We start from the raw sequence: 25,177 nt of genomic DNA, 5'->3' as shown, positions 1-25,177 counted from the left end.
TAAACCTTCATTAACCTTTCTGGCTGCTATGACATGTTCGAAGAAAGCTAGGTAGAATTGTCAAATTAACAAAACTGTGGCTATAAATCTTTTGACCAATCAAATTTGAGAAATCAAGAGCACTGTGGTATAAATCATTAATGTTTCAGTTAAAGATACTGTACAATAATTAATCAGTAAAACAACTTTCTTTTTGCACGTTCAACTAAAACCCGACAAATGTGTTAATGCAGCTCAAGTTGTTTGAAATCCTGCTTTCGAGCGTTGGAGAAAAGGTTTGGTTTATTGGGCGAAAAATGGATCAAGAGGCAATAAAAGAAAAACAAACAGTGGTTGACATGCAAACAACCTGTTAGAAAAAAGGGACAAGAGGTTTAGAACTAATCGATGTCTAATTCTTTTCACAAAGACACTCCAAATATTCCTTCCTGTCCTCTGTTGGTGAAGTACAGGGTTAAAATGTTGATAACACAAGATTCTGCAAATAGCAGCAATTATAACAGGCATCAGTGATTAATTACCGCCGCCACTGATTGAGTCTGACACCATTTGCATACTTTGCTCATTTTATAAACACCTTTGACCGTGATCAATTCGGTTTTTAAATAATTAAACCTTTAATGAATCTAAGCGGCCCTGAGACAAACAATTGACTTTTTCATCCCCATATGTAATTTTCACATCACTGCTCACCTTCCATAACGTAGACGAGCGAGCCCACGTCGCCCTCTTTAATAATGCAGCTCTCTTTGTCATATTCCACCGGGTACATGCAATCCACTATCTCCTGAATCTGAGAGAGCTCCAAGTTCTTCATGAAATCATTGTCCAGAATGGCCTCCTTGATAAGCTCCTTGGATCTACGGGTGGGAAAAAACTTGATGGGTTAGAAGCTGTAAATAAAAAGAAAAAACAATTGAACACAAGACCTACAAAAAAAAAATCAATAGATATCTTGGCAACCTATAGACTTTCAGGTAAACATGGAATTTAATAACCTTATTGATAGCTTTTAGATAAGATGGTGTCATCCCATTTTTTCGCGAGCACGTCCAAAAAAGTGGTTATTTCTTTGAGAAAATAACATCACGTGAATATAAACTTAATGTCCACGTGATGTAAATGCAAGCAATGCTGCCTCTCACCAATAAATGGGTTCTCATTTCCACAGAAATAAATATTAAATAACAGCCTCAGCCTTATTGATTGAGGGCTGTGCGGCATGTTTTGTCTTTTTTTTGTTTTGTCGTGCATCAGGAGACCCTGTCATTACTGGCAGAATGCCATTTAAAGATGCCCTTTTAGAAGCCACTATTTTCCATCCATGCTCTGGTTGACTTTAATTATTTTATTATGCCGATAATGCGAAAGCGCAACGCTCCGTCTGCTTGAGATAAATCAGAACACTTTGCTTCAATTTGCACTCCAGGGCAGGGAAATGAAACATCGGCTACAGTGAACTTGCAGCCCTAAGGTAGAGCGATGACTCTCAGATACATTCGAACTACGCTGGGGGTTTTTCACGCTGCGGGCTAATGCTCACTGAAGTAGGGTCCATTTCAATTCTATTAATATGAAAGGGGTTTCAATGCTCCTTTTGTCATTATTTCCTTTGGGCTGAGGTGTGTATAAGACCTACAGACAGGTTGCTAATCAGAACACCAAACAAAAGAACATCATTTGGAAGAAATTGTGTCCATTCTTCATGTACATTTTCAGAGATTTGAGGAATCTACACCAAGACACATTGATGCTGTCCTCCACTGCTTTCCAGACAGCATCATAGAACTACCAAATGGGGAGGGTAAAGTCTAACACGTGCTTCCTCCTGACTCAGGCATCTCCATCATTCCAAACTGCTTCAAAACACACTGGATAAAATGCCACGTATATGAGCTCACAGATGGCCTTGATTGACTAGTGTTGCTCTGATTGACAGGAAAGAGAATGACAGCTGTCCCAGAAAAAAGAACAACTAGATTTACTCCCTTTAGGTTCCAAACATGAATGGCTGTAGCATCATCAGGATGCTAGGATCAGGATTTTGATCTCCTGACAAAAACAAACATAAAGAGGTGTTGTACAGTTCGTAAGTAGGTTCTAAGTATGTAAATAGGCTCTTTTAATTTTCCACCAGTTAGAGGGTAAAAATACACGAAAAACAATGTCAATCATTTAAACTATGCTCATGTTAGTTCTCACTCTCCAGTGTTTTGTATTGTTTTAGACTATAATCACACTCTTGATATCACCCAAATGAGGATGGGTTCCCCTTTTGAGTCTGGAGTCTCAAGGTTTCTCCCTCAGAACATCTAAGGGAGTTTTTCCTTGCCACAGTCGCCACGGCCGCTCATCGGGGATAAATACACATTGCTCACCTTATAAATAATATATAGGAAAAACTATATATATGCTGCTATTAAAAGTTTTCCAATGTAGTAATCTCAGCTGTATTAAAGCATACATTGTGCCTACTCAAAAAATTGTGTATAAACACTTCAGGTGTCATTTTCGGAGCCTCTTCCAATCCAGTGACCAGTGTAATTTCCACCCCAGAGCAAACGTCTATTTCAATATTTTCAATATTCGATTTCTAACGTACTAGGTTCCTGTTTTTCTCTTCAGTGACTCTTTGCTTCAACAGTTCCATCATGCATGTTCCTTGTAAGATTGTGTTCTTTTTTAATGACTAACTCTGATTATATTTCCCGATTGGTTCTCTCCTTTCTCCTCGTGTTGATCCTGATTTTGCACTATATTGCAGACCATAAGTGTAAGTTTTTGACCGAAACCCTGCCTCGGACATCTAATAAAATAAAGCTCAGACCTATAATCTTTTCTCATAAACTGATTTTTATTACTACATTATTTCTTTATTTCGGCACTCAGGCTTAACTTGTACTGTACTCATTAGGCCTAAAAGAGTTAAGATAAGTACATGTGTATTAATTGGCAAAGATTTGTGCAGTTTGTATGAAAGTTTTAATGAGCTGTTGCATAATGACTCGAAATCCTGACTCTAGCACAGAAACAAGCCCCAGTGGGTATTAATATAGAGATACACTTTTAATAAGGATGACATTAGAAACATACCACTCTCTACAAGTATCAGAGTTCTATCTTTACTACCCAATTATGTTATCATAAAATGGAAATTTGCCCTGAGTGACTCAGTAGACTTTGAGTTAATGGGGATTTTCAGAATATGCAGCCTATTCCATCACCCTCTCATTTCTCTACTTAATCAAGCAATTGCATTCAGACAACCCCCTTTTTTCCACATAGACTCGGGGTCGACTCTGAATGGCAAGAATAGGAACCGTAAAGGAGATAAACGCACAAGGGAAATTATTCAGTTAGCTTTTTTTTCTAGAAGCAGACACGCAATTTTGTTCTGATGTGGAAAAAAAGTCCTTGAAATAGTAGAATACAATGGTACTAATGAATCCATAGTTATGACTTTTTGATCATCTAGAGTCAGTAGGTCAGTGCGGGGAACGTTAGAAAAACGGCACATCATATTCTGTAAGAGGCTCAAGATTCAATTCGCCAACACTGACATCGAATAGAACATACGACAGATGGCATAATGGAGTCATCAATTCTACTTAATCTCGAATGTGGGGTTTAAAAAACATGCTTCTTCCAAACACACGAGAGGATATACTTTTGCCAGTGGTGAACACGACAAATGAGTCTATATGTGGATATTTATGAATTTATATATACCAAGTCAAGTCAAGTCAAGTTTATTTCTATAGCACTTTTCACAACAGACATTGTCTCAAAGCAGCTTTACAAAATTCAACAGTTAAGGTGAATGGTGTGCATTTATCCATGAGGATTTATCCCAAGCCTGTGGCAAGGAAAAACTCCCTTAGATGTTATGAGGAAGAAACCTTGAGAGGAACCAGACTCAAAAGGGGAACCTCATCCTCATTTGGGTGACATCAAGAGTTTGATCATAAATCTTTCAACAATACAGAACACTGGAGAGAGAATTAACATGAGCACTGGAGTATAAGATTATATGTAATGTTCTTTCTACAGTCTTTATGGTTATAAAAGTAGGAGCTACTGAGCTCAACATTTGTGATCATCACAGATCCAGCATCAGCTTCTCCATGCCAGAGCCTTTGAATAAATAAATAAATAAATAAATATATATATATATATATATATATATATATATATATATATATATATATATATATATATATATATATATATATATATATATATATATAGTGAGGAAAATAAGTATTTGAACACCCTGCTATTTTGCAAGTTCTCCCACTTACAAATCATGGAGGGGTCTGAAATTGTCATCGTAGGTGCATGTCCACTGTGAGAGACATAATCTAAAAAAAAAAAATCCAGAAATCACAATATATGATTTTTTAACTATTTATTTGTATGATACAGCTGCAAATAAGTATTTGAACACCTGTCTATCAGCTATAATTCTGACCCTCAAAAACCTGTTAGTCTGCCTTTAAAATGTCCACCTCCACCACATTTATTATCCTAAATTAGATGCACCTGTTTGAGGTCGTTAGCTGCATAAAGACACCTGTCCACCCCATACTATCAGTAAGAATCCAACTACTAACATGGCCAAGACCAAAGAGCTGTCCAAAGACACTAGAGACAAAATTGTACACCTCCACAAGGCTGGAAAGGGCTACGGGGAAATTGCCAAGCAGCTTGGTGAAAAAAGGTCCACTGTTGGAGCAATCATTAGAAAATGGAAGAAGCTAAACATGAAGCTAAGAAGCTAAGCCAATCTCCCTCGGACTGGGGCGCCATGCAAGATCTCACCTCGTGGGGTCCCAATAATCCTAAGGAAGATGAGAAATTAGCCCAAAACTACACGGGAGGAGTTCGTCAATCACCTGAAAAGAGCTGGGACCACTGTTTCCAAGGTTACTGTTGGTAATACACTAAGACGTCATGGTTGGAAATCATGCATGGCACGGAAGGTTCCTATGCTTAAACCAGCACATGTCCAGGAACGTCATAAGTTTGCCAATGACCATTTGGATGATCCAGAGGAGTCATGGGAGAAAGTCATGTGTTCAGATGAGACCAAAATAGAACTTTTGGGTCATAATTCCACTAAACGTGTTTGGAGGAAGAAGAATGATGAGTACCATCCCAAGAACACCATCCCTACTATGAAGCATGGGGGTGGTAGCATCATGCTTTGGGGGTGTTTTTCTGCACATGGGACAGGGCGACTGCACTGTATTAAGGAGAGGATGACCGGGGCCATGTATTGCAAGATTTTGGGGAACAACCTTCTTCCCTCAGTTAGAGCATTGAAGATGGGTCGAGGCTGAGTCTTCCAACATGACAATGACCCGAAGCACTCAACCAGGATAACCAAGGAGTGGCTCTGTAAGAAGCATATCAAGGTTCTGGCGTGGCCTAGCCAGTCTCCAGACCTAAACCCAATAGAGAATCTTTGGAGGGAGCTCAAACTCTGTGTTTCTCAGCGACAGGCCAGAAACCAGACTGATCTAGAGAAGATCTGTGTGGAGGAGTGGGCCAAAATCCCTCCTGCAGTGTGTGCAAACCTGGTGAAAAACTACAGGAAACGTTTGTCCTCTGTAATTGCAAACAAAGGCTCCTGTACCAAATATTAACATTGACTTTCTCAGGTGTTCAAATACTTATTTGCAGCTGTATCATACAAATAAATAGTCAAAAAATCATACATTGTGATTTCTGGATTTTTTTTTTTAGATTATGTCTCTCACAGTGGACATGCACCTACGATGACAATTTCAGACCCCTCTATGATTTCTAAGTGGGAGAACTTGCAAAATAGCAGGGTGTTCAAATACTTATTTTCCTCACTGTATATATAAATTGACAAATACAAAATGGACAAAAGGATCATGACTTTTAGGAATCTTGACTTTTCCAGCCATATGTGGTTCTTCCCAATGAGCCTGTGGGTTGGTGTGGAAGATCCTAAGTGGCCTGCTATAGCGCTCTGACCTCACCTTTGGAATGAATTTTAAAGCAGACTGCACTCCAGGCCTCAGCACCTACATCAGTACCTGACTTTACTAATGCCTTTGTGGCTGAATGAGCACAAATTACCACAAGCACACTCCAAAATCTAGTGGAACACCTTCACAGAGGAGTAAAGGTTATTATAACAGTAATGAGAACTAAATGTGGAACGGGATATTAAAAAAAATCAGGGCACTGATCAGGGAATCATCCATTTTAAGAACGATCGCAAAATTCTGCGTTCCCCCCCCGCAGATATCGGCATGGTTTCTGAGGCCCCAAAAAACAAGTATCTTGTAAGTTACTTGTCATTGATGGAGTAGTTCTTGAATTCTTACGTCATTGATTTATAAAAACTTATTTGCCGTTCTATATATGATTCATTTTGAATTTTGTGGGTAAACATTCACTAGCTAGCATCAGAGCTTTGAAATAGCAGGAGAGTAATATGTGCATTTCTTCTCAGAAAAGAAGAGTGAATGTCAAATTAACAGGACCTGAACAAAATCATATGAATCCTGTGGTCAGGTTTGTTTATGTAGTGTATTTCCATAGCTGGCTTTATGTGTCTCCAAGGAAGCATGTGGTAGATAGAAAATGACCAAGACCTAATTAAATGAGGCAGAAAAAAAGATTTTGTGTGTATGAATGGCATTTAAAACATTCAAATATTTGAATAATGCATTGAAATATTCGAATACTACTTTAGCCCATAACGCATATCCCTAATACCCTAATAGTTTATAGTGTCTTTCCTGACAAACCCGATCCGCGATGTCCTTTAAAGAAATCAAAATTTCATTTGAATGCTCAGTTATAAAGATTGACTGTCATAGATGTGCATATGATAGCACGCTTTAAATTGCAAATCACATTTCCATAAATCATTTAATCACCAATGTCCAGGAGAGATTGTAATCAGAAGCTAAACCCACATGCTTCACTGACCTGACTGAGGTCTGTCTGGTGATTTATGTTTTTTTTTCTGTTCTCAGTGTTCTCAGGCACACTGTGAAATTTTCCTATTATAGACCCTTGATGAAATGGCTCCCAAATTCTTTGAGATCTACAGTATGACCTTATAGTAACAGCTATTAAAAACCATGAGGATTGATTCAAAAACAAAACAAAAAAATGATAAAAAAAAAAGAAAAAAAAGTTCTGCCTGTGCCACCCAACTTGTAAGACTCCATGCATGCAAACACTGAATAAGCACAAAAAAAAAAACTTCACTACCAGATGCACTGGCACTTCATTAGGCATTCATAAACACCAAAGACTCTCCTGTTCATTAGCGAGATCAGAAAGGACAGCGCTGCTGAGTGCCAAAGTTTCCTTCCGAGCTGGCAGCCACATGAGGTGGCTATCATTCAAAACCAGCTCAGTACGAGACTTGTCCAAAACGAGCGCCGCTTTCAGGGGAAGGTGGCCATGGAGACGGCGAATAAAATGCCACCTTTCGTCAGGCTCCACAATATCGAATGAAAGTCTTTGATATGAAGATGCATCATTAGAGCTCAGAGGAATGCCAGAGCTGTATTTCATCCACATTGAGTTTTATTACGGCAAGCCAAATAGATTCAGAAATCCTGGCATCTGTTGTGAGTCAGGATGCTCACGGATGCTCACGGATGCTCACAGATGCTCCTGCCCTTGGCTGTCCACTCATGTACACTTGGTGTGTGTTTCCTTAACCTCACTTCCACTCTTTTGTTTGAAAAGATTTATGTGCGTGAGGCCACAGAGTCCAAGTCAGAGCAACAGCCTTATAAGGAGAAAGTATGCTCTCAGGGATAGACGCATTCCGAGGGAAAAAACCTTTACCGAGGCCTTGGATTGAGAGAATCTTTTGCTGAATACTTTTCTTTTTCAAGGACTTCTTTTACTCTGTCATCTTGTGCTATAAACGTTCAGTCGAATGGGATTAAATGCACAATTCCAAAATGAAAAAAAGATTACATTTATTGCAATGTAATAGACATTTAGCATCTAAACCCTGTCCCTCAGGAGACCTGATAAGGCTTAGTCAGAAAAAAATAAATAAATAGCCTTCAGGCACTGCAACCTGATGCTGTGACACTGGCAAAAACGTCTGGTGTATTCCAACCCACTCTTCTTTTTCAAAAATAGTTTTAAAGATAATAGCTGGAAAGAAAACAAATCGTTGCAAAGAAATATAATATCCTGCGGAAGCTTGGATGCGCACTGACATCTGCCACTGCGCAATTAATATCCGCTTCAAAACGTGCGCGGCCATACGTACGCGCTCATTTCCATCTGCTCCGCATCCATCCTGCATTACTTCAGAACTTTATTATTACCAGCTGAAATATTTTACCCAATAAGAAATACACATGCATACATACATCAGCGACATCATTCTCTCTCTGTGTATCCTGCACACTTTTGTATGATCGCATGCTATAAATTGTTGTGTGCACCTACACCATTACATCGCCCTGGATCTACTTCAGCGAGAGCAGCGAGAGCAGCGAGAGCAGACGCTTTCCAGACACTGCATAGATTTAACGCAGAAGACGAACCCTGAAAAAAAGAACAGACTGCACTCATCTAGAGCCGGAACAATATTGCTTTTCTTTCTACTTTGGAAGTGAATATATATGTCATGCAGGCACTGACAGCTGTAAAATGCTCTCCCACTCTCACCAAAAGAAGGAAATGGAGAGTGGAGAAGAGAGAGAGAGAGAGAGAGAGAGAGAGAGAGAGAGAGAGAGAGAGAGAGAGAGAGAGAGAGAGAGAGAAGATGCAAGAATACTGTCTGAGGGAATCCTGCTCCATGAACTCCATGAATGCAGATACCTTGAATTATTATAATGTATTATAATTATTATTATTAATATTACAAATAAAAGCTTTACGATATTAGTATCTCGGCTGCTTCACGTCAGCGTTAGCCTGAGTGAGCGGGAAGCAGCAACAAGTGGGGCAATCCAGCCCTGGAAAAACCGTCAGCACTTTACATATTCATTCAGACCTGTTGCTTTGAGAGACCCTCAGTAAATCATGTAGACGGATGATGACTGACAGCAACATTATTTATACAGTGGTTGGCAAAATAAGTCAAGCTGCACCGCATGCAGGAACTCTGTAGCTGTTACAATGGAGTCCTGACCACAGAAAGAAGAAAGAGTTGAAGATTATATCAGTTTTGAAGCGAAATGCTCATAATATGCAGCGTTTAATGAACCAGTGTGGATATATTACAATTTATTCATACACTCATATTAAAAAAAAAAAACACTTTCTCATGATCAGGACAACAAACGCTTGAAAACTACCAGGTCTTTAACCATCAACTGCTCAGATGTCTAAATGAAATTGTAAGTTGCTCTGGATGATGAGAGCAGCTGCAAAATGTTATAATAAAACTAGAACAGGTTCTTGAGATGCTGCATATGATATGGGAATACACCTTCGATATAATGCACATGCTTAGATCATTCTACAGGGATTCTCCAACTTTGTGCAGAACCTGTTGGACTCTGTTTTAGTCCCGAAATAAATCGGTCCTGACCTCATTAATTTAATACATGAAATAGACTAAAACAGAGTCCAACAGGTTCTGCACAAAGTTGGAGAATTACCCCAGCCACCCTTAGTGGCGGTCCCAAGCCCGGATAAATAGGGAGGGTTGCGTTAGGAAGGGCATCCAGCGTAAAAACGTGCCCAATTAAACATGCGGAGGATCCGCTGTGGTGACCCCTAAAGGAAGAAGCCGAAAGAAAGTTATTATTATTATTATTAAAGCTTTTAACTTTCTTTGGATAAACCCTGCACTTCCAGACACACTTGATCATAAGTATAATACACTTTCTAACAGCAACAAACAAAAATCACAGACTCCTTTGCTATTCTTCACAAAACCTGCACTTCAGGAACTAGTAGATTAACGAAAGCATCTCCTGGATGGTATTTCTTTTGTGAGGAGTTTTTTTTTTTTTTTTTGTATCCATGGACCTGAAGCTTCTCCACCATGCCACCTGTATGATTCTGACTCCTGTTGTAAGAATTTGATCAAGTATATACACAGTGTCAGCGGTGAGATCTTCCTATTTTCCTATGCTGTGACTTTAATCTTTGGATACCTACACATGGACACTTTGAAGAACATCAATCAGAACGAACCCCATCTATGCATGGATCATGTGTGAAAGGTTTACAGTATGTGGACACCTACTCTGGGCTCTTGGGGTAGAAAGGCAGGGTGACTTGGCTGAGTTCCTGGATATCCAGGGCAGTCGGCTCGGCTGAGATGGCTTGCCGTTTGGTCCTGTGCTGTTCCTGAAGCTCGTTCTGTTTCTGCTGGACCTGCTGCGTGGCGGGTTTGATCACCGAGCGGTACTTATCCAACTCGGTCTGCAGTTTCTGGATCAGCTCATCTTTCTGGTCGAGCTCGAGCTCCAGCTCGTCGATCAGAGTGTCTCTCTGTCTCAGCTCCTCGATCTTCTCCTGCAGGGCGTACTGCAGGTCGCGCAGCGTGCCCATGTTCCTCCTGACTCTCTCGCTCTAGGAGCTTACAGCCGACCGGCTCGCGCGCAACAAATGCTCCCGAGCTGTCTCCAAAGCCGATCACTGCGCACGCGAAAAGTCACGAGCGCTCGCGCATTCCCGGTGCATCGCAATCGGAAAAAAAAAACACACGCACACGCACATGCATATATGCACAAAGTTCTTCTCAGTCTTGCAGGACCGCGCGGAGTCGCGAGCGCAACCCGGAATGCACAAATACTCCGCTCGTGTGTTTTTTTTTTTTTTTCCTCTGTCTGGAGTAACGCGTTCGCGCGACTCTCCTCCGCGAGGCGCTCAGCCAATTAGAAGCCGCGCTGGAACAGCAGCGAGCCAATGAAAGCGCTCGGTCGCTCGAGACTGTCTGAAAAACCTGTTACATGCGCACACCTGAAGTTTAAGATGCATCATGGCACAAAACAACCACAAACAGTAGGAGTGTCAGGAGGAAGCTAGAGATTTGCCAGTATCCTTTTGTCTGAGATTTCCCGCAATTAATAAACAAATGACTCAATAAAGGTGAAATGTATTTATATGTTTATATTTTATTCTAAAGTGACTTTTGTCAAAACTTACTGGAAGCAAATGCATTTGGAAGGTATTTTCTACCAGGTTAAGTTCTTCAAGAATATTAAGATATGATCTGTTTATACTTATTCACTGAAGAAAAAGTCGACGATAAAATTTTTAGACAACGGGCAAGAAAGAGACACGATAGATAGAGGGATAGATGGATGGTCATAGAAAGATGGAAATAGAAAGAAACTATTTTAAAGATTTTTTTTAGGACAAACATTGATGTTGGCTTGACAAAACCTTTCTGAAAGTGTTTAATGAATTTGAAGATAATTTGTAATCGAAGAAAGAAAGAAAGAAAGAAAGAAAGAAAGAAAGAAAGAAAGAAAGAATGTTAGCAGTTGAAGAATAAGAGACAAGGGACAAGAAAGAGACACGATAGATAGATAGATAGATAGATAGATAGATAGATAGATAGATAGATAGATAGATAGATAGATAGATAGATAGATAGATAGATAGATAGATAGATAGACAGACAGACAGACAGACAGACAGACAGACAGACAGACAGACAGACAGACAGACAGACAGACAGACAGACAGATAGATAGATAGATAGATAGATAGATAGATAGATAGATAGATGGAAAAATGGAAATAGAAAGATAAGATTTTAACGATGTTTTTTTTAAGACAAATATTGATGTTGGCTTGACAAAGCCTTTCTGAATGTGTTTAATGAGTTTGAAGATAATTTGTAATCGACGCTTAGATGAAAGAAAGAAAGAAAGAAAGAAAGAAAGAAAGAAAGAAAGAAAGAAAGAAAGAAAGAAAGAAAGAAAGAAAGAAAGAAAGAAAGAAAGAAAGAAAGAAAGAAAGAAAGAATGTTATCAGCTGAAGATTGGCAGATGGTCAGAGACTGTGTTATTTGTAGAATGATAAGAAGAGTGAGGGAGTGATACAGGTAGATTGATAGGGAGATGGATAGAGAACTGGCATTGATTGATAGAGATGAAGTGAGAAGCTCTGTTACAGGTACTTTGACAGAGTGAAAAGAAGAGAAGAGGGTCTTCAGGCCATTAGATTTGAAATTGGAGCTGGAATAATGAACAGTCTAAGGCAGGCTCTGAACAACTCCTCAGTGTAAGTATAAAGGGGTTAGGAAATTGTTTTTGGGAATTGTTTTTGGCTACTATGGAAAACCATACATCTGATCAGTTAGGAAAAAATCATCATGATCAACCTGAACAGCCTGAAAGACTGGGCTTGAGTTTGGTGATAGGGGCTTGAAAGGTTTAAGCGTTTTCACAGTAAACATTTATCAATGCTGTACATATTTCAAGTTCGGTGAATGGAACTGAAACACTTTAGAACATTTTGTGTCTAATAATAATAATAATAATAATAATAATAATAATAATAATAATAATAATAATAATAAACTTAAATACTAGAGCAGATAACTGGCCTTGTCAAGATAACATAATAATTAAATTCTGGGAATTCATTAAAAATATATATTTAATTACTGAATACAAACAGATGTCGGCCTGGATAACTATAATGCACTTCTTACCACAATAAAAATAGCCGTTTTTCATAACCAGCGTATGCTTCTAAATTATGCAGTCCTAATATACCTGACTATTTGTGATATCTTGGTGATATATGACTGTAACTGTTATGGTAGATAACGAGCAAATACTTCATCTCGCTTTTGAATGCATTCAGCATTGCCAAGGCACAGCTCCATAATCCAGGATTTAATCGATAGCTCGCATTACAGTTTGTGTGATGTTTCTATGCATGTTCTTTCTGTGTCTGCATACTGTAGGGTTCCTCCAGGTTCTCCAGTTCCCTCAAAGAAGCATGGTAGTAGGTAAACTGCTGCTAAAGGTGAGGGTGGGATTTTGTGTGTTTGATGGACTGGAGTCTCAGGCAGGGTGCATTTTCTTCTCACGTCCACTCTACCCAGGCTTCTGAACCAGAGCGACCCTGACCAGACAAAGTGCTCACTGAATGTGAGTGAGTTGATTTTGGTGGGCAAAAGTCTTCTGTAGCCAGCAGAATATACATATGGAATAAATCTATGGAACTTTTTCATGTCAATGTTCAAGGATGGTAAATATATATATATATATATATTTGAAAAGCCTTTTAAAAGTGTATCAGAGAGAAAATGCTTCGAAGAATCATATGATCCTGGGCATGCTGGAACATCAGACTGGTTTGGTTTGAACTGTTCACTCTCCAATTGTGTCTCTTTATTGTACGCTTTTTATATTAAACCTTATTAATATATTTATTAATTGTAGTGTCATAAGATAATAAGAAATGAAAAGGGAATTTCTCCAGTGTTTAAAATGAACACCATATGTGGCTGTTTATGACCTACTGTTCCCCCCTGAGTGAAATATGCTGCTCTATTAGTGCTACCCTAAGCAGATGGAGTTTTAATGATCTTCAGAAAACACACTGAGAATACGTCAGATGGAGCATCTGTGCAAGAACCATCAAACCCACCAGGTCCATTTCACAGGCTTTTTTGCAAAAGTGACAAAACAAGTCACATCTTTTAGCATTATTAAACAATAAACAGTGACGGCAGATGATATTGGATCAGGTTGAAGCATGTAGAGTTGTGCTGGTTGTGCATACGTTTTGCCTGGGTTTCAGACAGGTTCTCTAGTTTCTTCCCAACTCCCAAAAACCTGCTAGAAGATGGGTTGCATACTCTAAAATGCCCAGGTGTGAGTCGGTATGTGCTTGTGTGTAGTATGTGTGTGAAGGTAAGAGTGTGTGGTTGTGAATTCAAATCCCAGGAACACCCAGGTGCTAATGCTGGACCCCTGAGCAAGACTCTTAAATCTCAACTAAACAGAGTCTTAAAAAAAAGAAGAGATAATTGTAAGTCAGTCTGAAGCATCTCTATATGTCATTAATGTAAATGTGTGTGTGTGTGTGTGTGTGTGTGTGTGTGTGTGTGTGTGTGTGTGTGTGTGTGTGTGTGTGTGTGTGTGTGTGTGTGTGTGTGTGCATGATGACCTTAGACTGTAGGATCAACGTATCATATTGTTGTGCCAGATTGATGTGTGATGTGCATAAATCTCTATAATAGAACCATATAGTTTTTTTTTTCTACAAAAAGTAAAAAAAAAGTACTGTACAATGTACTAAAAATCCATATGTAGCAAACCGCAATTAATAAAAATATTAAAATAAATTTACAAATTTTTAATAAAATAATATATATTTTTTAAAGATCAAATGCTCCCTCTTGGGGTATGAAAGGGGTATGACAGCTTTACTGAATTAAAACAGGTCCTTTAGGGCCACGAAATCACCACAAGAATGCAATTAAAATTATGCAAATTCTAGTTATGTTTCCTCATTATTAAGTCATCTGATAATGGTTTGGTTTGCAACAGTAATCTGATATTGTATTTTGCAATACCAACTATTTTTTTCTAGCTTCTAAAAGATTTTTTTAAGAATGACTCATGAAATGCTCCATCATTTCTGTCCAAAATACTTTTTCTTATGTTGCCTCCTGAAGATCAAATATTTTATCTCTGAAGCACAAACCTTTTCCATAAGTTGAATATGTTCAACCAAACTCCATGCAAATCTACCATGATTAATGTGAAAATAATTTGAAGTGTCCATTACAACAATTTTGTGCAGGCTGGATAGTATAATGTATTTCATGAGCACTATTTAATTTTCTTTCCAAGTATTTAAACAGCCTTTTTATTTCATTTTCTATTAGAACTCTGAATTGAAATCTATCACATTCATTACTGTGAATTACAGGCCGTGGTGTTCTCGTCGAAGATGCACAAGAAGTCTGGGGAACACATCAAAGTGTCGGCGACAAGATGCAATGAAAATTCAGACAAGGGCCGGCGTGACGAACCCTGGAGCCTTTTATCCGTCTCGGCAAGATAACGCATTGTCCGTGCTCAAGTGCTTTTCAAGGAGCTTGTTGATTATATAGAGAGAGCTCAATTCAAACATGCAGGCCAGGTGTGGGAGGCAGACATGTTCTTTTGTTTTCTTAAGGGACAAGCTTGTGTTTACTTGGAAAATTACAATTTGTTCTATTCTATCTCACCAAAAGTGTAAAAAGAGCCCGGCAATGATTGTAGAATTTATTCTGTTTGGTTAATGCATGACAGTATTATACATGAGTGAAAGAACAGCACTGTATCAACACCCACATCACTTAATTTGATTATTAATAAATACTGGGTAAATGCACACCGCAATTTTCAGATTTGTATTTGTAAAAATTATTTAACACCATGTATTATTTTCCTTCCACTTCACAATTATGCAATACTTTTTTTTGTTACTTTTTTATATATATATATACATATTTAGTTTATGGTGATAACATGACAAAATGTGGAAATATTCCTGGTTTTTTCCCGGTTTCACAAACTTCAAGGCAGAAAACTGAACCCCATAATATTAGACCAATGAAATTGCGGAACGGGTTCAGGTGAACCAATGAAACTCTTTATATTAAATCAGATGCGCTCCCACTGAATCGGGCCGCAACACATCATAAATATGGATGATGTTTCTCTGACGTTTGACCTGCTGCTCACTCGGACTGTCTACAGGAAATGCGAATCGTTCATCACGCTGAAAACAACCGGGCATGAAAAAACACACTTCACCTGTGTTCTGAGCTGCACGGCATCGGGAGAAAAGCTTCACCGGTGGTGATTTTTTAAACGCACGATGATGCCAAAAGATAAACTCCCGAGAGAAATTGTTGTGAAAGGAAGGAGGAAGACAGTGAACAATGACTTTCTTGGTAGGCTACTGTTTAGATACAAGCCGTGTAACAGACACTGTCTTTTATTAAAGCCTGTGTAAAGTTTATTAGTGCGGCTTATAGACAGGTGCGGCTTATTACAAAATAAAAATTGTCAAATTCAGTGGGTGTGGCTTATATTTGGGTGTGCTTAATGGTCTGGAAATTACGGTGTATGTATATATATATATATATATATATATATATATATATATATATATATATATATATATATATATATATATATACACCAAATTTGATTTGATATCGTAAGATTATACATTTTTCATTTAAAATAAACAATTTACATTTGGACTTTTTCTAGTCGGAGGTCAGAAATTACACATTATATGAGCGAAACGCATGACAACTTATTATTGAATGAGATAAATGTACAGTATGTCGCTCTGGATAAGCCTGTCTGCCAAATTCCATAAAAGTAAATTAAAATGATTAATGATGAGTTAGCTAGTAGTTCACCATGCAATACATACAGATAAGTCATTACATTAAAATTTTAAATCCACTGATAGTTGAAGTAAATAGTAGTGATTATCTCAGGACCTGTCAAAAGGTGTAAAATACATTAGGCAACAAGTGAATAGTCTATTCTGGAAGCTGTTGTGTTAAAAGCAGGGAAAATGGGCATGCAAAATGCCAAATCATAGTGGCTAGACGAATGAATTAGAGCATATCCAAAACAATAGGGCTTGTATGGTTCCTGATATGTAGTAGTCAGTACCTACTAACATTGCCCAAAGAAAGACAACTGCTGAACCAGTGACAGGATCATGAGTGCACAAGTCTCATTGATGAGTGTGAAGAAAACAAACCCATCTGGTCCAGTCCCACAGAAGAGCAACTGCCTAAATCATTAATGCTGCCTTTGACAGAAAGTTGTGAGAACCCACAATGCATAAGAGCTTGCTGTGTTTGGAGATGAATAGCAGCAGACCAGTCAGAGTGCCCAGAGTGCTAACCCCTGTACTCAGCCAAAAGAGCCTACATGCATGGTAAGAACACAAACCGTCAAATGCATTGGGATGATCATGACAATGTTATTTCTTAATAGACTTTTGTGAGTCGCTTTGGATAAGGGCATCTGCCTTACGCCATGCATGTAATAGCAATGGCCTCCTTTATTAGGATAATTGTTCGGGAATGCTTTCAAGGAGCATGCTTAAGAGTTCCAGGTGTTAAATTGGTTTCCACACTGACCAAATCTCAGCTTGTCTGAGCCTTTGTGAGACATGCTGGACATACATGAAGGCTACACCTCACAACTTACAGGAAATCAGGAACATTTTGGGGCTAGATAACACAAAATGCCTTCAGAGATCTTGTGGAGTCCATGCTTTGACGATTTGGCTGTCTTACATTACATCATACATTATGAGACAGGCGGTTTTAATGTTATGGCGGATCGGTGTATACGTGTCTGTAATTTTAGTTCATAATGCGCTTTTCTAGATCCAAATCATGGAGGTAAAAAAAAATGTGAACAAAACAAATCATGAACTGAAATTAGATTTTTAACAGCAACAAAGCAATAAAATGTTTGAGCTTTTTAGGCAAAGTGCTGAAAGACTGGCTGAGGCAAATGACCATGAAGGCATGTAAGAGTAAATAAGGTTTCAAAGGTTATGGCACAATCACTCACAGGAAAGGTTGAAAAGGCAAAAAGTCATTTTTGTTAGCATTGGATAATGATAATAGTAGCCTAATTTGATCAAAAAGAATATACAATTTACTTATGATTAACAATGATTTTAGACGAAGCTACTGTAAGGGTTGAGAAAAAGATGACATTTTTATTATTTTATTATTTAGCTCTACTAAATTCGTACACGATTTTATTTTGAATACCAGTTGAATACAAACGTGAAACCATGTGCAACGTCTGAAATTATTTACTGCAATTTGGTGACATCTAGTGGTTAAAACACAGAATAAACTAGCATAAACTGACTAGCCTACAGAAATATGAAATAAAAACAGTAAAAACAGTAGCTGTTATTCGTTATTTTAAAGCTCTGTCTTTCAAACAATCTGTCACGCAAGCTATTCATTATAGGTTCCTGTGTTTTATTGCAGTTTAATGATTATTATTACCATATACCTAGCAACATGTGCCAAAATAGCAATTCTGTGGCCTAAATTTTAACCTTTTACATTTTTCAAACACTGGATGATAATGAGACTAAATGAATGCTTTATGAAAGGCAATAGTTGTAGAGGGTCAAGTTGACATTTCTATAAAGCAAACACTCAATGATAGTGCTAGTATTTTCTGTAATGCAAACTGATATTATTGTGGTATATAAAAGTGATAAAAGATACGTGATGAACTGATAGAAAGTAATAAAATGATGTATAAAAGTGATCAAGTGAATGAAAGATTTTGACCTTTTTCCAGTGAAATTTAGATTTTATAGCTCGCTTAACATCAATAATAAACACTTCCCAATTCATAATCTGGAGTATTCTAATGTCATTTAACGTCTAATGTCTTTAAAAAAAATAAATCAATAAAAAAATCAAATAAAATAAGTATATAAAATATAGTGTTTAAACAACAGTGTATGTTGAATCATTTATTAAAGATTTTCATTAACCGGAATCCAGGATTCATGTAAGGTTAGAGTAAAAAAAAAAAAAAATCCTTAACAAATTACATGGCTGTATATGACAGGAAGTTCATAAGACATTAAATATGTAGCAAGCAGGCATTAAATATTCAACAAGGTTAGGATCCAGGAGGTAAGCGGTGTGTGAGTGGGAAGGGAGGAGGAACGGCACAAAGACTGCTTTCACATCTGAAAGAGCATCCATCTGTAATCTGTGGCGAGTAGCACTGGGCACTGAAGGAGAAGTGTTGATGTTTTGCTAAATATAGAGCAGGATGTATGTGTTTTACTGTGAAAAATGTGCTGAACTTTATGCAAACATGTAAAGCAAATTTACTATAAATCCTGCTGAAATTACTGAATGTCAAAAGTGCTATTTAAAACGTTACCCAGCAGTAGAAATGTTGCTGTGATCTTATAAAGCAAACTTCGAGATTGTGCTTTAGTGCTAACACTTTTGCATCTATTTTACTTTTTTAAATCTATAGCATGGGACTTATACCTCAAAATGTAAATATACAGTAAATCTTTTCTTAAAAAATGAATGAAAGCACATTATTAAAGCTGTACACCACATGCACCTTCTTCTCCTTTAACATGCCATTAAATGCTTTACAGAGAAGCTTCCTGAGCTCCAGTTTGTCAGTGAAAATTTACTTTTTTTTGTACAAAAAGGTCAAAAATAAAATAGAGATACAACTAACAGGGACAGGAAAAAAGTGCAGGATCTTAAGTTGTATTTTCTTTTTTTTTTTTGAGTAAATGAGTGAGTGAGTGAATGAGTTAAGTGAAGGAGTTTGTTCACATAATTTACGCCTTTAACAGGGCACACAGCTTAGTCTTTTTATTTTCTTCATCCAAAGCCTTTTTCCCCAGTATAAATAATGATATTTATCGTTTCCTGAAGTTTGGCGTAAAAATATTAATTCCAACTCGAAGTAACTTTGAAATGATCTGATTTGAGGTAGGAATTGCAAGGCGTTCATGTGCATTCCTATAAAGGGAAATGCATGATCTCGGGTGTGAGTAAAAAAAAAATACTATTACTAAAAAAACAGATAAAGCAAATTAAATATGTCAAGTCATCTAATTTAATATATTCACTTTTAGGGCAATATCCTCAACTGGCTTGAAGAAGTCTGGAACAGTTTTTTTTATTCTGTGTTGATACACACCCCAAGAAATTATTGTAAAACTGACAGTGGTTTACTGACAGCTGAGTGGGCAGTGAAGTACTTTTAACTGACAGTTAATGAGCGTTAAACACAGTCAGGGTGCAGTACTGTAATATCATTACAGATTATGTCGGTTATTTCTAAAGTATGAAATGATATGTTTCCAGTCAACCCAGGCTTGCTCATTGGGGATAAATACACATCAAGTCAAGTCAAGTCAAGTTTATTTCTATAGCGCTTTTTTACAAAAGACATTGTCTCAAAGCAGCTTTACAGAAATCAACAGTGAAGGTGAATAATGTGTATTTATCCCTGATGAGCAGCCGTGGCGACTTTAGCAAGAAAAAACTCCCTTAGATGTTATGAGGAAGAAACCTTGAGAAGAACCAGACTCAAAAGGGAAACCCATCCTCATTTGGGTGACATCAAGAGTTTGATCATAAATCTTTTAACGATACAGAACACTGGAGAGAGAGAATTAACATGAGCACTGGAGTATAAGATTATAAGTAATGTTCTTTCTACAGTCTTATACAGTCATTAAGGTTATAAAACTACGAGCTACTGAGCTCAACATTTGTGATCATCACAGATCCAGCACCAGCTTCTCCATGCCAGAGCCTTTAAGCACTCCGGGAGGTCCAATGTCAAAACTCCACACATGTAGTGGGATCCAATTGGCACATATTGGCACACATGAAATTGAATAAAAAGTAAACTTTGTTCTGCAATTCTTACATTCTTTAAAACTGCTGTCCTAACTAATGTCCATTCTTTAAAGCTCTATAGCTTTTAAATAAAATTTAATGTAATTAATACACTTTACATTTCACACTTCCACATGTACTGTACATATGAGCGGAAGGTTAAGGATCTTTACTGGGATTTGGACACAACTTTCTGATCTGCAGCTCAAAGCCATAGAACCCCAACTAAGCCAAGTGTTCACATGCACATACTGTGAAACGTTAAACTCAAGGTCAACCCAGAAGATCTTTTTTTTTTTAATATAATTTCACCCCAACATCACACTATGCATTGCGTTATCTGGTGTTTAACTGTTATGTTTCATTATGTTTTGCTCTGATTGCATTAATTGTTTACAGCACAATGCATACAGCATATGATTACTTATGTAAATGTATATACACTTCCATTGCAATACAGTGTACAATGTTGACACCAGATCTTACTTCAACAAATTGACCAGAGCTTCTTCTGTACTGTCTAGAATTGTATTTTTTGCACCACTACTTATTAAAAATGTAATGTAATTGCTCATTTACTCTCATTTTCTGGTGTCAACTTTGTGTGTAAGTGCATTAAGAGCAGTGAGAACATATTTATATTCTCTTGCCTGTCAGACTTGGGGATTTTGCGGAAAGCCTCTCCGATGAGCTCGGTGAAGGAGGTGAAGCTTTGCGGCTCTGCTGAGATGCCCTGCGCTCGCCTGGTCCTGGGTCCGATCATCTGCGCACGCGGCAACACCGACTGGCATTTGTGCAGCTTCCTCTTTAGCTCCTGGATCTCCTGCTCCTTGTCTCCGAGACGTCTTTCCAGCTCCTTGATCGCCTCGTCCTTCATCACGAGTACCTTTGCCAGGTCCTCGTCCAAACCGCTCATCTTGTTTGGGAACTTTGGCGCACGCGACGAAGAAACGCTGGGGTGGCGGTGGTGCGAGATGCGTGCGTGAGTGCGCGCGCGCGCGTGAGTGTGCGCGAGAGTGTGTGTGGGATGTTCAGAGTCCTTCACGTCTCCTGCGTCTGGGGCTCATCTCCAAGCACAAACACCCCAAACACACATGCAACTAGTTTATTCGCTCTCTCTGTGTGCGCGTGCGTTAAAAATACAATTAGCGACAAGTGCTGAGTGTGGAGAAAACCTAAGCGTGCTCGTGCACTCGGTGAGACTCGCCTGAAATAGCATGCAAAAAGACAAGACAAGCAGACCGACGTGCTTCCGCGAAATCCAACTCTGTGCACGAAGCCTATGGATCTGATGCTGCTGGAGAGATGAGCTTCATGAGCTCCAGCCTGTCAGTGGTGTGTCAGTCAAAGCGTCCTGCTTGAGAGCTTTGGCACATACAGGCCAGGGAATAAATCAATACACAGGAAGCTCATTTGGAGCAAATTTCATCTTTGCTTTATAATCTAAAAAGTAAAGCTGGACGTGTTGCACCATCAAGGGTGCACCAGTGTGCCTTTGTGTGCATATATGTACGGTATCTCACTAAAGTGAGTACACCCTTCACATTTCAGCAACCATTTTAGTATATCTTCTTTTCAATATTAAAAATTAAAAAAGGAAAAAAAACTTGGATATATTTTAGAGTAGCCAGTGTATAGCCTGCAGCTTTATTTACTGTCCTCTCAAAATAACTTGGCCACTCCATCACCTTCCCCTTTTCCCTCAGCAAAGCAGTTGTCATCTTGGTAGTGTGTTTTGGGTTGTTTTCATGTTGGAAAACTACTTTTCAGCCCAGTTTTTGCAGGGAGGGCATCATGTTCTGCTTCAGACTGTCACATTACCTGTTGTAATCCATGTTTCCCTTAATGAACCACAGTTTCCCAGTACCAGCAGCACTCATGCAGCCTCAGACCATGATCCTACCACCACCATGCTTGACTGTAGGCAAGACACATTTTTTCTTGGTACTCCTCATCAGGGTGTTGCCACACATGCTAAACACCATCTGAGCCAAACAAGTTTATCTTAGTGTCATCAGGCCACAGGACATGATTCCAGTAATTCATGATCTTGGACAGGTTATCTTCAGCAAACTGTTTGTGGGCTTTCTTGTGACTCAGCTTCAGCATGTTTTTATTATGGAACAGATTTTTGCAGCTACACTAAACAGAGTTTATACTTTACAGCCCATGGCCTTTACCGATCTCTTGTGTTTTGTATACTAGGTAGTTAGAATGACAATAATAAAAAAATTTTTAAAATGTACTTCACTTGAATTGATGCAGCTTTTTTTGGAACCTTTGATGGTACAATGTGAAAGACAAGGGAAAGTATAATTTGGTTTTACATTTGGAATTTGAGGACAAGACACAATTTTTTTTTCGAAAAGCCCCAAAATTTCGTGTACACCTACACCTTCATACCAATTTATGTTTCTCATTAAAAAAGTATAAAGCACAGAATTCAGCACAAAGCGAGCTCTATGGACACATAATTGGCCAGCACTGACGTGAAAGAACACAAATGTCCTGCTCAGAGCCCTGACCTCAACCCTCCTAAACAAGGTGCCTGAATGAACACCACAACCAAGCTACAGAATCTAGTGGAAAGCATTTTCAAAAAAAAAAAAAAAAAAACACTTCAGGCTGGTGAATATATTCTAGGAATTTTTTCCTAACTTCAACAATGATCATCATTGAATGTCTTTCTTAGTTACAGTAGCATAATGTAAAAAAAAAATTGGGTTCTGCACTGAAGGTTTACAAAGGAACGTGAGATATATGTCATATCTGTACTAACACATAAACTGACAATGTAACGCAATGACTGAAGAGGGTGTGGTCTTTAAATTATTTTTATGAATATGAAATGTACTTCAACGCCTCTGGAAACAAAAGTTCTAAGAACCCTCCCACCAGAAACCCTTTAGTTAGCTCTAAATCCCAAAATATGCACAAACCAGTGACCTGTTTAAAAGCCCCAACCCTGCCCAGGCAGTTACTATGTAAATGTATTATGAAGCACACGTGATAAAAACTTTTATCTCCCAAGAGACTTTAGTCCTGACGTAAACCTCTAGTCTTAACCAGAGACAAAAAAAAGAATTAAAAAAAACCCCATATACAGTATATATATATATATATATATATATATATATATATATATATATATATATATATATATATATATATTTATATATATATATATATATATCATATCAACCAACATGCTTTTCAGTCATAAATGTATGACATCATGTGAATAAACTGATTAGGAAGAGCTTTAAGTCTTTATAAATGCTTTTCTGTTAAATTCTGCTGCAACAGTTTAAGAGAAGACTTCATTCATTTTGTCATACATTAAGAATCGTTTTTATGTAATGTCCTTTAAATACTTTCTTGTCATTGGTGTTCAACTCTAGTCAACATTCCATCCCATTGCTATTAGAGATAAGACTATTCTGAATACTATAAAATATATTACTATATAATATCATTATTATCATTATTTAAATCCTAACAGGCCACTTCTTTAAATTATGCATTTCTGTAATTTCTTTACCTAATTTATACCAGGAACACTCGTATGAGTGCCTGAAATCTTCTAAACATTGACTAAAGTTAATCTTTACACAGCCACTAGTATGGCAAAAAATCTTCCACTTCATTTTTCCATGTGACCACTTAAAAAATAGTTCTGGGCAAAACCCGAGGCTTGCTTTCAAAACACCCTGGACATGAGTTACTATTCGATGCTCCTGTAACGGTGACTTGACCTCACATTGCTTTCAATTCACAAAAATACGAGTGTAGCTTGAGTCTCACATCCCGCCTATAAGTGTGTTCTCTGGGGAGTGAGCTCAGCTTTCATTGGCAGCCTGGCAGACATTAGTCACCGGCCTTCCTGTAATGCATACAATTTCTCTTGTCGGAACTGTGGAGGGCCTCTAATGCGAAGACAGGATGCTGCAAAATCGATAATGTTTATCTCCATCCGACCATCCAGATAGAGAGGGTGGAGGAGGGAGTGGGAGCATTAGCTGCTGCTAAGTGTGTGTGTGTGTGTGTGTGTGTGTGTGTGTGTGTGTGTGTGTGTGTGTGTGTGTGTGTGTGTGTGTGTGTGAATAGAGATCTACTGCCCTGGATCAACAGCATGAATGGACATGCCTTAGCTTACATAGTCATTGGTCTATAGTCAGGAGAAAAAGAATCAGAGTATATGAAATATAAAATAAGTTATTTCTATTTTTAGTATGATTTTAATCTATATTATATTATATTAGAAGTGATTTCTCTTTATATTTACTGTAGTATTGTATCATGTATTTAGGATTTCATTATTTTTATTGTTTTTAGGGTCGCTCTGTCATTCGTTCTCACTCCAGTAGAACAGATTACTTCTGCACTTGCCACAATTACCAGGGGATCAGGTTCATAAATTCAACACCTCTCGTGTCTGTATGCACCACATACAGGATGTTACACTCGTGCCTGACTGTTGCTCCCTAGAGCTTTTCCCAGCCAACTGGTAGAGACAGGAAGCTGCTGACAGCTTGCACATGGGACAACACTGCAGTCTCTGCTCTGAATGAATCTATGTAGTGTTCCAGCTTCTTAACTCAAACTGCTATAGGAGGTACATTCCTGCCTGACACCTGAGAAACTGTGAGAACCAAATGGCGTCAATGAAACACCCAAAAACCAAACAAAAAAACACCCATCAAACCTGTTCCCATTGGAATTATTCTTGTATACACCAACCAGACATGGCCACTGATCAGTCATAACATTATG

General features: G+C 38.1%; 1 protein-coding gene across 2 annotated transcripts in view; it reads right to left on the bottom strand.

The window, feature by feature from the left end:
- prkg1 (protein kinase cGMP-dependent 1) overlaps nt 1-21,780 on the bottom strand; it is a 194,727-nt gene extending 172,947 nt beyond the window's left edge. The window contains exons 1-2 of one of the 2 annotated variants that reach the window (XM_083556777.1): nt 21,055-21,780; nt 694-860 (exon numbers count right to left, since the gene is read on the bottom strand). In XM_083556777.1, the coding sequence (XP_083412903.1) occupies nt 694-860; nt 21,055-21,320 (433 nt within the window). In that variant the 5' untranslated portion in view covers nt 21,321-21,780. Of the gene's footprint in view, nt 1-693; nt 861-10,222; nt 10,834-21,054 lie in introns of those variants that run through there. The other variant, XM_083556776.1, reaches the window with a different exon arrangement.
- Nucleotides 21,781-25,177: the final 3,397 nt, after the last annotated feature.

The sequence above is a fragment of the Silurus aristotelis genome (assembly GCF_946808225.1).
Source record: "Silurus aristotelis genome assembly, chromosome: 12".
Lineage (NCBI taxonomy): Eukaryota > Metazoa > Chordata > Actinopteri > Siluriformes > Siluridae > Silurus > Silurus aristotelis.
This window is presented reverse-complemented; position numbering and strand designations above follow the sequence as displayed.